General features: G+C 32.9%; 1 protein-coding gene across 2 annotated transcripts; it reads right to left on the bottom strand.

Moving 5' to 3' along the window:
* Window positions 1-2,099: 2,099 nt before the first annotated feature.
* On the bottom strand, window positions 2,100-11,850 carry LOC101252639 (protein NUCLEOLAR COMPLEX ASSOCIATED 4). Of its 2 annotated transcripts, XM_004248956.4 has the most exons (16): window positions 11,415-11,850; window positions 11,246-11,338; window positions 11,093-11,169; window positions 10,816-10,877; window positions 10,666-10,717; window positions 9,982-10,082; window positions 7,448-7,521; window positions 7,179-7,280; window positions 5,602-5,660; window positions 5,330-5,504; window positions 4,549-4,722; window positions 4,058-4,220; window positions 3,314-3,371; window positions 3,102-3,207; window positions 2,573-2,750; window positions 2,100-2,492 (listed from the first exon to the last, which is right to left on the bottom strand). In XM_004248956.4, exons 1-15 carry the CDS (start codon window positions 11,784-11,786, stop codon window positions 2,592-2,594), a joined length of 1,827 nt encoding a protein of 608 aa, XP_004249004.1. In that variant the 5' UTR covers window positions 11,787-11,850; the 3' UTR covers window positions 2,100-2,492; window positions 2,573-2,591. The 2 variants fall into 2 exon arrangements, with proteins under 2 accessions (XP_004249004.1, XP_010327693.1); XM_010329391.3 differs by having other exon boundaries at window positions 2,100-2,750.
* Between the last annotated feature and the right edge of the window lie 1,165 nt (window positions 11,851-13,015).

Below are 13,015 nucleotides of genomic sequence, written 5' to 3'. Positions count from 1 at the left end.
GGCACTAACATTAGAAGAAAAAAAATACATTTTTATGTTTATAACATCAAATTACTAAATATAATACATAAAATCAAAGGGAGGGAACATACACACATGCTATGAATATTTGATTTAATTTAAAATAGCACTCTAGTATGTTAAAACAATGCCTCGAAATATCGTAAATCCACGTGTCTTCAGTAGATACGTGTATTTTTTACGTGGCACGTCTTTTAAAAAATAATAATATTTTATCAGAATTATTTATATTAATTAAAATGTATAGTTGTAATCTTGAAAATTATTTGAGATAGAAGAATTTAATTTTTTGAAGATAAAACATATTAAAATATTAAGTGACAAAATAAAAGTAAATACCTATTACTAAATATTGCACAAGAAAAATGATTAAAAAGAATATATATTTCAAAATTTTAAGTAGTTCAAATATGACATTTCTCCATTTCAAAATAAATATCATCTTAATAAAAAATAAATTTATTACAAAATTAATCAATATAATATGGTGATTTATTAAACTCTTCCTATATTTTTTTTAAAGAAAATTATTAGTAGAGTCGAAGGAACATATTGTTTTTTTGTCTGAATTTCTAAAATAACACTTTGAATATATTTTGTTTAATTAAATACCACTTATTTTAGAAAGAAAAGAAGAAGTAATTCTGAAATCAAAACAGCAAGAATCTCATTTAATGATTCTTCTTTTTTCATCTTATTTAATTTTCATGAACAGAATTATTTAATTATCTATTATGGATAAAGGTAACAAATATTTAATTGTTACTCCCTCCGTTTCTTTTTATATGTTATTATACTTACATTAAGAAATGATATTCTTGTTTAATGTTTTCTTAAGTTAATTTTATAATTAATGATGAATATACTATCAAAATTAATTAATAGGAAAAATATGATAACTTATGCATAAATTTTATAAAATAACAAGTATTGTGATTTAGCTATTTATAAAAAGTGATAGACATGTAAAATGAGACAAAATGGGGTGTAAAATTACTTAAAATAGACACAAATTTATCCAAACATATATAGCATCAACAAGAACCCCACTTATGAATTTGGATATTCATTGGATATTGCACTATATAAAGACAACTTTAATGGATGTAACCATTCACTAAACAAGATTTAACCTAAAAAGTGAGATATTGGTAGGCTCTACTTCCTCTAAGCTAATCATGACATAACCTTCACAATATATGTTTGTTGTATTACTTTCAAATATATATATAGTAATTCACATGTTATATATGATTTAGTATGTTGTAAATATTATTATCGTGATATCCATAATTTTCTGTTATAATTTATATTGTCTAAGGTTTAAAATTGTTTCTTATAACACTCTTTTTTGACGTAATCTCATAAATAAAGATTCGGATAATTATGTTGTACATAGAAGATTTGAACATATTTTGAAAGAATAAAAAAGGTTCTCTTCTTTATTATTATTTTTTATATCTATATTTTCTGTTTGCTTTAATTTTACAACACGTTATTAACATGAGATGACCAGTTAAGTGACATTGCTAAAATTAGTTTAACATATAAATGTGCATCCAAACATGAAAAGGTGAGATACGATTGCATTATTTATTTATTTTTATTTTTTTACGTCATGTCTAATGTTTGAATTGGAGCTGATTACTCCAATCGGGAGAAAGCACTTCCGACTAAAATTTATATTCAAGACTTCTGATTAAGAAAAAAAGAATCAACGTTATCTACTACACCACATTCTTTGGTGGCGACTAAAGGCCCTAATTATTCTTAAAGTTCCACATGAATGAGTTATTCAATATATTTTCGAAAGATCAATTAGGTGAGATATGAACACCTAGAGTATATTTTGTGTTAGTAATGTGATTCTGTCATGTTTTTATATTCAAAAAATAATAATCCAAAAATTACTAAAGAATAAGGTTGTGGACCTGTGATTGACCACCGGGGAGAAAGCTGTAAGATCTGTGGGGCCCGGCGGGGTTGGTGGATTTTCAAATATAAGAAAATTGGATCGAGCCATCGATGTGGATAAAATAATTGAATCACACAAATTAATTGGTCAATGGAACAAAGAATGGCAATCAATATACGATTATTTTATTCCGCATTTAGTTATGAGTATAAGTTAAATCCAAAAAACAATATTGTACATAAAAGGTGGTATAATACACCTCCCAAGTCATTAGATATCATTGTCTATCCCATCTAGGTACCCAAAACAAATTCCTCAAGGTACAAGACAATACAATAAGAAATGCATCCCGCCAAATTACTTTTATAAATAGTATTTCTAAAATGGGTATTTTTTTTTCTGGTAATATTTTTGAGCCTCGTGGGCAAACAGTAAATGACTAAATTCTCCCAAAATTTATACTCACCCTGACTAGTCTACAGTGACGAAATACAAGACATTTAATTAAGCCATGCATTCAAGTACAGCTTAGTGAAATTATCAAAAGAATTGCTTCCTGAAAGGAAGGAGAAATTTGAATGAATAATCATACAAATTAGAAAGAACGTAACGAATGCTGATAGAAGGTTTAAGTACCATTTGGTTCACGATAATATCATGAGGTCTCCTCCACTCGACTTCGTTTTGCAGAAATTGTAGCACTATCCTTATCCTTCATTTTGAAAGTCCAACCTATAAAATCAGACTCCGGAAACAACATAGTTGGAGTTGCTGTGTAGAACGCAAGAGGGACCTGTTTAACTCGCCTCCTAATCTGCAACGAGGTATTGTAGTTAGAATGCAATTACATGGAACACTATCGGATATAGTAAATGAGGCAGATGGCCAGCATACGATAAAGGAGGATCTAAAATGCTTAAATCAGCAAAAGAAATGCCAAAAACCTGACGAGATTTAATCTACTATGACAACCCCTAAAGATGAATGAAAAACAAACTCAGGCCATTTAACTAAATGAAACAATTCATCGGTTACAGAAGCATACATATTAATGAACAAAGTATGTAAGCCAATTGGAGCAAACTTCTCTAAGAAAAAGTATTGTCAACCAAGAAGTGAATGATTATATAACCAAAACAAATATAGTTGTGTAGTGAACATTTACCTCATCACCAAAAATTGTTGCATATGAACCAGAACTGAAATCCTTGACTGATACTTCAGTAGTTTTAGCTCTGACTGTCAAATCGTTCTCAAGGGACAAAACAAATCTAACACGCAAAGAAAAAAGTAAAGAGACTTAAATCAAACGTTCAATTAAAATAACCGTTAATGCACGTTGACACAGGAAAAGCTATAATCATATGATACACTTACCTTGAAACAGGCGGGCAGTAGTGATGGCGGAGTGTGTCAACTTCCCACAGAGAGCTCCCTGTAGAATGGTAGAAATTTAACACATCATTAAGTCGAGAATAGTGTTACAAACAAATAAAAGGAAAAATTTACATTGAGGAATGTGATCACTTCTATACCTTACAAATACCTCCAACACCCAAACATTTCTAATGACTAAAGCAAAAACACAGAGAATGTTGGTCCAGAAAACTTAACATCCACTTAAAAGATACACTTAATCAAGTTACGTTAACAAAACAAAAGGTGAAATGCCAAATTAGAAATTATGCTTGTTCTCAACACCAATGCAAAGATCCTTTAGCAAAGAAAGGTCATGTAATTCCTTGGCCATCCCTTTCCACCAAAAGAAGAAAGAAAAGTTTTCTCCACAAAAAAAAAAAAAGTAATAATACTAATAACCAAAAAACAAAGACAAGTACCAAATCAAGTTGATTGGGGACTTTAAAAAGCCTTTTAATTGATTAGAAAGTAAAAAGAGGAGATGGCAAAATGCTTGACACTAAATTGGTTAAACAACTGAAGCTTAGAGTAATAAGGTCATGGGAATGCCTTTTCGACTCAATTTAAAAAAAAAAAAAAACAAGAAATGGTATAGGAGATTGTGGTAGCTGAACAATTAACTTTATTAAATAAATTGTATTTTTTGTGAAATTGTTGAATGATCGAAATTTAAATTATGACAAAATGAAACAAGAAAATTACTCATTGCGTTAGCCTTCAAAGGATCAGTCTGCTTGTCATCAAAAGGATCAATACTAGGCTTGACGCTTGACATTTCTCTGCTGGGACTGGAGGCTTCAGTGCTATCATCAGCAGCACCATTCTCTGCTCCTATCATGTCTTTAGTAGTCTCATTACCATCCTCCTACAAAAAGTTTTCATCTCACATATGAGTTTTACAACTGTCACAGTGATGAGACAGCAGGCAAAAAACTTTACTATTGACATTTTCCGAGCAGAAACATTTTGCACTTGTGTGTATCCATTCATTAAAAAATAATAACTATTCCCCAATCCCAAACTAGTTGGGGTCAACTATATGAGCGTTGTACATCCACTCTAGTCAACAAATTTATCTTCTACATAAACTAGGAGTTCTCTAAGTCTCACTTTATCCCTTCACTGTCCCACATAAGATACGACATCTCAAACAATGACAAGCAGAAAAGTAGGGCAAGACTCCATAGTCTTACCTGGTGCACCAAGCAATTTATTGAAGGATGTCTCCGTAAGAGATTATGAATTAGAGCAATAATGACTAATGCTCCTGAAGGAGGGACAGCGAGCGATAACCGACTGAGTTTTTTACAAAATGCAGCCGCCAAATATGCAGGAAGAAGTGGTGATTTCAGGCACGAATCAAGAAGCTGCAAGTGACATTCTGTAGTTAGTGTCCATAAAATAATAACTAGATCTGACATATTGCGACATACTGAAAAAGGTATTTCCATCAAAGACAATAAAACAAATTAATTGACAAGTAAACCATGCTGTACTGGCATCTTCTTTTATTGCGCTCAGAAATCAACTGATTTTTCAATGAAGCGATACACAAAATATCACATAATTCGGATATCCCCTTTTCTGTTTTATCAGATCATTTCTGAATGCTCTCCAGAAAATCAATGATGGAACTACGATGAACTTTATGAACCTAAAATCCACTTCCTAAACTACAGATATGACAGTAATCTTAAAACCATATACAGAAAATGTAGCATATGCAGAACATTTTCAAGTGTACAGTAATTTATACTTTCCTTTGAAGCATGCAAAAAAGATGCACATATTTTCGGCCAAAGTACTTGCCCTCAGGTGGAAATCTATGTTACATATGGGATTTGGTATAGCAGCTTAAGTCAAGAACTCCAAACCAAAACCTTTTAAGCACAAACTACAATCTCTCAAAACAGAACAGATAGTCCACATAGCAAACCAATACAAAGAGGGGAACATAAAAAATTTTGCTATTACCTGGAAGAACTTTGCCCTATGTTTTGCCATAAAAATAGAAGGTTCTAATAGAGCATAGAGCTTTTCATAGAAGTTGGGGTACTCAAGACTATGTTGTGTCATGAGAACAAACAAGCTGCTAAGAGCCATCACACTGACCACCCCACCAATATCATATGACCGAGTTAAGAAATCACTACATATATAAAAGTACTGCAGTTAGTCAACAAAACTTATGAAGTATGAAAGAAAAGACTCAATGAGACAAACAAGAAGAAAGTACAATGTGTTACCACAACATAAGAGGATTAGACAGATAGGGAATAACAACTTGATGAAGGTTAACCAGAACCTGAGATCAGAAAGCAAAAGAGAAAATGTTTAAAATCATCAGAATAATCATGTTTCAGGAGTAAGAAAGCAGAACAGAATCACAAACAAAGCTGGCTGTGAAATAATACCACTTCAACCAAATTGTTAAGAGTGTAAAACAACAATAAGAACATACCCAGTGTAGTCCTACACAATGAGGTCTAGGGAGGGTAGTCTATACGCAAACCTTACCTCTGCCTCGAAGGTGATGTAGAGGTTGTTTCCAATAGACCCCCGGCTCAAGACGAAGACAAACTTAGAAAAGATATAATAGAAGTACAATAGACTATATCTTAACAAAAACAACAGACAGTAACATACCAGTACTATTACAATGTAATACTACAAACAAACTATATGAAATAATAGATAATTCACAAATATCAAGGAACAAGAAACTACAAGAGTAATCATACGACCACTAGTAAGGACACAAGACAAAACATTCCCACCAACTAGTAGGGACGCACTCCTACACATTAACCTTCTCCGCTAATTCGCATCCTCCACACCTTCCTATGTAAGGTCATGTCCACGGTAAGCTGCAATTTGTGTCATGTTCTGTCTAATCACTTCTCACTAATATTACTTTGGTCTACCTCTGCCTCTCATGAATCCATCCACAACCAATCACTCACACCTCAGCATTGGGGCGTCCGTGCATCTCCTCCTCATCACATAGCCAACCATCTCAACCTCGCTTCTCGCATCTTGTCCTCCACCGAAGTCACCCCCACCTAGTCTCAAATATCCTCATTTTTAATTCTCTTCTGATATACCAACAAATCCATCATAATATCCTCATCTCACCACTTTCATCTTGTGAATGTGAGTTTTTGACTGGTCAACACTCCGCGCCATATAACATAGTTTGTCTAACTACCGCCCCGTAGAACTTGCCTTTATTCTAGGTGGCACCTCTTATCACACAAGACTCTGAAACCAGCCTTCATTTCATCCACACACTGTACAAATACGATGAGTGACATCCTCGCCAATCTCTCCATTTCCTTGGATAATCCACCGAAGATACTTGAAGCTACCTCTCTTCTGGATGATCTGTCATTAGAAAAATTAATGTGACACAGATTTTACTTTTCCACCCCAGAATTACTCCGCATCGGCTTTCAAAGTCTAGTTGAGGTTGGTCAAAGCTATAGTAAGGATAAAATTTCACAATTTCATGATAAAGATAAATTCATGAAAATGCTAAATCATATATAAAGGGACAATTAACAATAGGACGCATTTCTATTTCTTCACATAAACGTGCTATGCACTACAAAAATTTAAAGGTCAAATAAGAATCAAGGTGTAATTTTACAGCATCACTTATATAACTTGGATCAAGAGATACTGGATAAGAAAAGAGGAGAGGAGCAGAGATCATGTAAGTACAAATGTTCCCGGAAAATGGAAATAAAAAGATAATAAAAGTACCAAAACCCTGTTCCAATGCATAAAATAGATAACCAGACTCAATGGAACTGTTATTCACCTCTTTGTAAACATCAACAGGAAGTGTTAGTCTAAGGAATGATATCCAGGCTTTTGTAAATTTCAGTTTCATCTTTTTTGCAATGTTGGCTGGAGATAAAGCCTGAAGATCACAAAGCATTTAAGATATTAGCTTGCATGAAAATCCAAAGAGAATCAATAGATGTCCATAAAGGAACAGTCCAACAATGTGAGGTACACAGAGGAAAAGGTCCTTCTTTATTCTTAATTTCTTTTCTTTTTAAATCACAAGTTCTTTTCACTAAATACCTTGATATTAGTTGATTCACCCTTGCACTGCTTTCCAGTGTGTCCTTTGTCATTTTCTTTTTCAGTAAATATACCTAAATCCACATAAATAGATCAAATCACTAGGAAATAAGACAAAAAGATAAGGTAGAATATGTCATATTTCAAGCATTGGCAAGAAGAATGATATGGGCAGCTTGCTTAGGCCTAAAATAGTAAACTAAAAACTAGAAACTGCTAAAACTTGAATTGTACAATTCTGCCAAATGAATGTTTCAAAAATCAAAACCAAATAGAGTGATATATGCATCGTATACACGTTGCACCTGTGTGATTGGTGTTTTACTTCCCTTGCTTTGCAAGTATCTAGTTACCACTCTCAGGGAACGCAACAAACAAGAAAGTAGAGTCAAATCCAATTCATTGTCGCCCCTAGTTAAAAAAAGAAAATCCAATCCACTGTAGCTTGATACATGGCCATCAACTAGATGCACAGTTTGGAACTCAACTACTAATGAACCTACCCTACCTTTCTCAATCAAATTGCAGGCTCTTGGAGTGTTTGAATCTGCAACTAGAGGTATTTGAGGTGACAAAAGTTTTAGTAGAGGTATTTGAGGTGACAAAAGTTTTACTAGAGGTAGCAACTAGGCAACCTGGTATTCGTTGGGACTTTTAGAGAAGCCAAATGCAAGTGAATTCGATAAAAAGTGGGAATGATGTTATTTTAAGAAATTATAATGTTTTTAAAGCGATCATGTTCTTTTTTCTTTTAAATGTTATTTAAAGAGCTCTCACCATCATTCTAATTACGGAACAATCTGAAGCAAAATGTTGGCCTCCTCCATGGGTAAGCCAAGTTATGGACAGAGGGGTCAAAGAAGTACACACATCAAACAGATAGCAGCAATCCCAGCGAAAAACAATTGCTTCAATTCTAAATTTATGAAATGAAGAAAAGAGAGAGAGGGGGGGGGGGGGGGGTCATGTACAAATTCTGTCTTCTTATTCTCAGGTTTTTAATGACTTTTGAGCTTCATTTGATATGCTACTTAGTCCTTTTAATTATTCATGATGACATTTCCGTTTGTATAGGGTGTCTTTGTTATGCCAAGTGCAAGATCCTTTTACTACATCTATATACTATCTGGTCAGATATATACAGATGTGTGCTTTACATGCTACATGTCATATAAAAATCAATTGTGCACTAGTCTCCTCCACGAAAGGTATCAACAAATGGCTTAGTTGAGAGTTCCTTCAAAAAGCATTTGGATGTTACAGAAGAACAAATTATTGGGGCTTGATTCTAGAATTTAAAGTTCTAATGTTCCGTGATTTTTGTTTTTGCACTTTGTACTTTCAAAGTATTGGGCACTTTTATCTTGACCATGGACAAACCCTCAAATCTTAATAGCTTTCATATTTTGAAGTTAATATTTAGATGCCTTGTCATTGGGTACTTGAGATTTGTCGTTCCATGTAGAGCTGAGCTACTTCATGTTTTGTGTTTTCGAATCTTAGCGCGTCCAACTCAAGACATGACATAATTGGTCAACTCTAAAAAAAAAATTAACATCAGGGCAATTGTGTAGGTCCTTTTACTTTTTGAATACATCTTGTACATGTGTTTTGAACCATCATGAATAAATTTAGATACCTTATCCCAAAGAAACAATGTAGGGTATTTATAATCTAAAAAGATCAAATCACTCATCAAACTATGAGCATTGCATTTCAGTAGCTACACTAGAATGCAATCATACAAAGATGCCTCCATCATCAATCCAAAAATTAGTTGGCGGCTAAAATGCATGTACTCAAAATGCAATCATAATTAGACTGTTTCTACCCTGATCATCAACCCATCGCAATCCTTCCTCCTTTATATGATTCTTCAAACCGACTTACTTTTCAACTTTACAAAAGGCATAAAAATTGCAAATACCCAAAATATAAGGCCATGAAGTGTAATCTTTATATCAGGACCATAAAATGTGATCATTTCAATTGCAATACATCATTAAAAACTTAAAAAGCTATTTGTTCATAAGAAGAGATTACACAAAATAGCAAAATTAAATACTACTCCCTATGTCCTATTTTATGTGGCACCTTTTCCTTTTTAGTCCATCATCATCCCAAAAAGAATGTCACTTTACTACAATTAGAAACAATTTATAACTTTAAAATTCTTTTTTTTACCCTTAATGAAATGATTTACAACCACACAAATATCTAAGGATTGTTTTAGACCACAAGATCCAAAACTCCCTTTTTTTTTCACTAAACCCCTTGTCAAGTCAAACGGTGTCACATAAAATGGGACGGAAGGCATATGATGGATCGTGAAATCCGTTAGGAAAAACATTCTTTCACATCTTAAGAGAAGAAGATGTCATATATAGGTAAGTGGAATAACATGGGCAGTGAAGTTCTTATAACCAACCCCAACTTGCTTGGAACTTAGGCTTATCTATTATAATACTTGTTTTAGATGTCAAACAGAAATGAAGCACTATGTTAGGATTCAACAATTGGTCAAGTGAAATTACCTGCAGCATTCCACATATCATATTCTGCCTTGTCATCTGAACCTTCCAGGGGAGGGATACGAGATAGTAGATGAGATAACTTGTGAACTGATAGGTCCAAGCTTTAAACCATGAAAAACAAAGTCACAAAAGGAAAATCTTGAGCGCAATGTTTTGACATTAATAAACTAAAACCTCTGGGTAATCACTAGAGGTGAGAACTGCTTCTATGAGTTGAAAATAAACGTGGCACGCAGAACCAAAACAAAAAACTGTCATTTGTCAAATTGGATATCAAAGTATTTCATATACAGTAGAAACGTTTTATGAGGAAGATAAAAAGACAAGATATCTAATGCATATAAATACTTAGATAACTATCATGGATCCAAAAAGGTATAAAGTTTGGTATACGAATGGCATGCCGGAACTAATCAAGAGTATATTTACAGGATTACTTTGAGCCAATCCCCAAATATAAGGGATCATTTTTATCAGCAATTTCAGCTTTACCTTTTGTATCATCATTAAAAAAATTATAATATTATTATTATCTCTAAGAAAGTATATTGGATCAGAATACAAGTTTTTACTCGGACTGCAAGATTCTTTAAGACCAAGTTGCTTCCAAGTTGAAATTTTGTATTGTCCATCAAGTAATTTCTCACTGAAGGAAATAAGCATAAGTCAGATATTTAAGCCAACCTTGATTGTGGCTGATTCACACCGGTGGTGTCTAGTCGCTCCCTTATATCGTCTGATTGTAGAAACAGCAAAAAATGGATGAATACAGGCACAAGATAAATAAAGAGGCAAAGCCAGGATATCAATATATAGCAAATAAGTTCGTGATACCTGAGATATCATTGGCTCCTATGTTTCGGGAAAGCTTTTCAAGGCTGATATAAGTAAAGTATCTGATGAAAGAAACCAACTGATCAGAAAAACATGTAAAAATGTATATGTGCTAACCCTGATGTAACCTAATTAAACATGAATGCAACCAATATGATTAACGGAACAAACAGACAGGTCTGTATCAAGTTTAATGAAATGTCTCCTACTTTGACTCTACCCGTACCCCCAACCTCATACAAGAAAACACAATCATTTGAGAACATAGTCTCCATACCTGATATCAATGTACTTAAAATACTTTGATGCGAGCAACTCCAGCAAAATATCATCAACTTCAAGGGAGGAATGAACCTAAAACATAGAAAGTATACTCGAATCAAATTCCTTGCGTAAACTACAAAAGCAATAAATAAAAGAGGTGACTTACAATGTTATGGAGAAGCCTGTAGTAAATAGCAGAGTGAAACTTCCCACCGTTTCCAACTTTCACAAACTCCATCAACGTATCCAACACAACTTCCTAATCATCCAAAACCGAAATCAACACACAGCACATCCTTAAATGTGAACAAAAAAATATAAAAACTGGCACTCACTCTAAGTGCTTCATCGGATTGCGAACAGATAACAATATCCAGAAGTGATTGAACGAAGTCGTCAAACTTGGAACGAACCCATGTTCGATAGATAAACTCAGGATCAGCTTGAGAGTCAGAAGTGAAGGAAGAGGATACGGTAGAAGAAGGGAGTTGAGGAAGTAAAGGAATGAAGAAGGATTGAAGAGAAAGGAGAGATTCAAGTGCATATTTAGGACGAGTAGAAGGGGTGATGAATGAGAGGAGAAGAGGAAGGTTATTGACATGAGCTCTTGAAGAAAGAAGCTGGTGACCTAGGGTTTTGAGGTCCGATAATGAGTATTTGTCATTCTTGTTCTTCTTCTGCTTCTTTAATGGCATTGATGAAGCCATTGTTAACTTCTTCTGCTGCTGCTTTGAATTGTGGGAGAAAACAGAAGAGAAAAAGAAAAGAGCAGAAGAAACGTTTAATATTTAGGGTTTAAGAACATTTTTAAATTACAATTATAGCCTTTCTCTAATTTTAATATTAAAATCAAAGTGAGGGTAGTTTTGTCTTTTGGTATCGATTATTCATTCCAATTTGGGTAAAACTTACCCCACATAGTGTTACACCAATCAAATACATCATGTGTTTAAACTTAAACGAAAATTGTATATAATGGTAAATTAATAAATTAAATTAATTGCTATAACCATCCTTTGATTTAATTGTGTCACATAGCAAATTGTTTGTCAGTTACCTCTCTCTCCCTCAAACTCTCGCTCGCCACTCTCCTCTCTTGCTCCATATCTCACTTGCTTCTCTCACTTTTATATAAACACAAATATATAAAATATGTTTCTATTTGTATAAAGCGAGAGAAAATTGTATAAATACGTATGTTTTTGTTCCCCTCTCCCAGATCTCGCTCGCCACTCTTCTTAATCTCACTTGCCACTCTCAGCTTTCTCGCTTATACAAATAGATACATTTCGTTTATTTTTGTATAAGCAAGAGAAAATCATATATACACATGCAAATACATATATTTTCGTCATATACACTTATAATTATACAATAAAAATACTCTGCTGCCCAGTTTCTTTTGCGGAAAAATTACATGAATTAATACATTTTTTAAAATAATTACTTATTTTAGCGATACTTTTTGTTTATTATCATTTATATCAATATTGTGATAAATCTGTAATATGTATTAAAAGTGAATTAATTATGCAATATATTTGAACTATAATTGTTTTTGAAATATATTATGTTTATTTGGTAAAAAATTGTCACATTGTATTATAAATATATTAAAATGTGTGATCAATGTATTATCTATCATTAAAACTTGTATTATATTTGAATAATAAATTTATCTTTGTAATATGTATTAAACTTGTATTATAAATGAATTAAAAGTGGTCAAGTGAAAAAAAAAATATTATTGCTATAAATGGTAAACATTTTTTTATTTTAGTATATTTATGTAAGTTCTTCTTCTTTTACATTTCTCTCTTTCTCGTTTTATACAAATTCAAATTGTATATTATTTATCTCTTTCTCGTTTTATTCAGTTCGATTCAATTGTATATTCCCTATCCAAGTCTCTTTTGTCTTTCTTTTTTTCTCATTT

This window comes from Solanum lycopersicum, chromosome 10 (assembly GCF_036512215.1).
Source record: "Solanum lycopersicum chromosome 10, SLM_r2.1".
Classification (NCBI taxonomy): domain Eukaryota; kingdom Viridiplantae; phylum Streptophyta; class Magnoliopsida; order Solanales; family Solanaceae; genus Solanum; species Solanum lycopersicum.
This window is presented reverse-complemented; position numbering and strand designations above follow the sequence as displayed.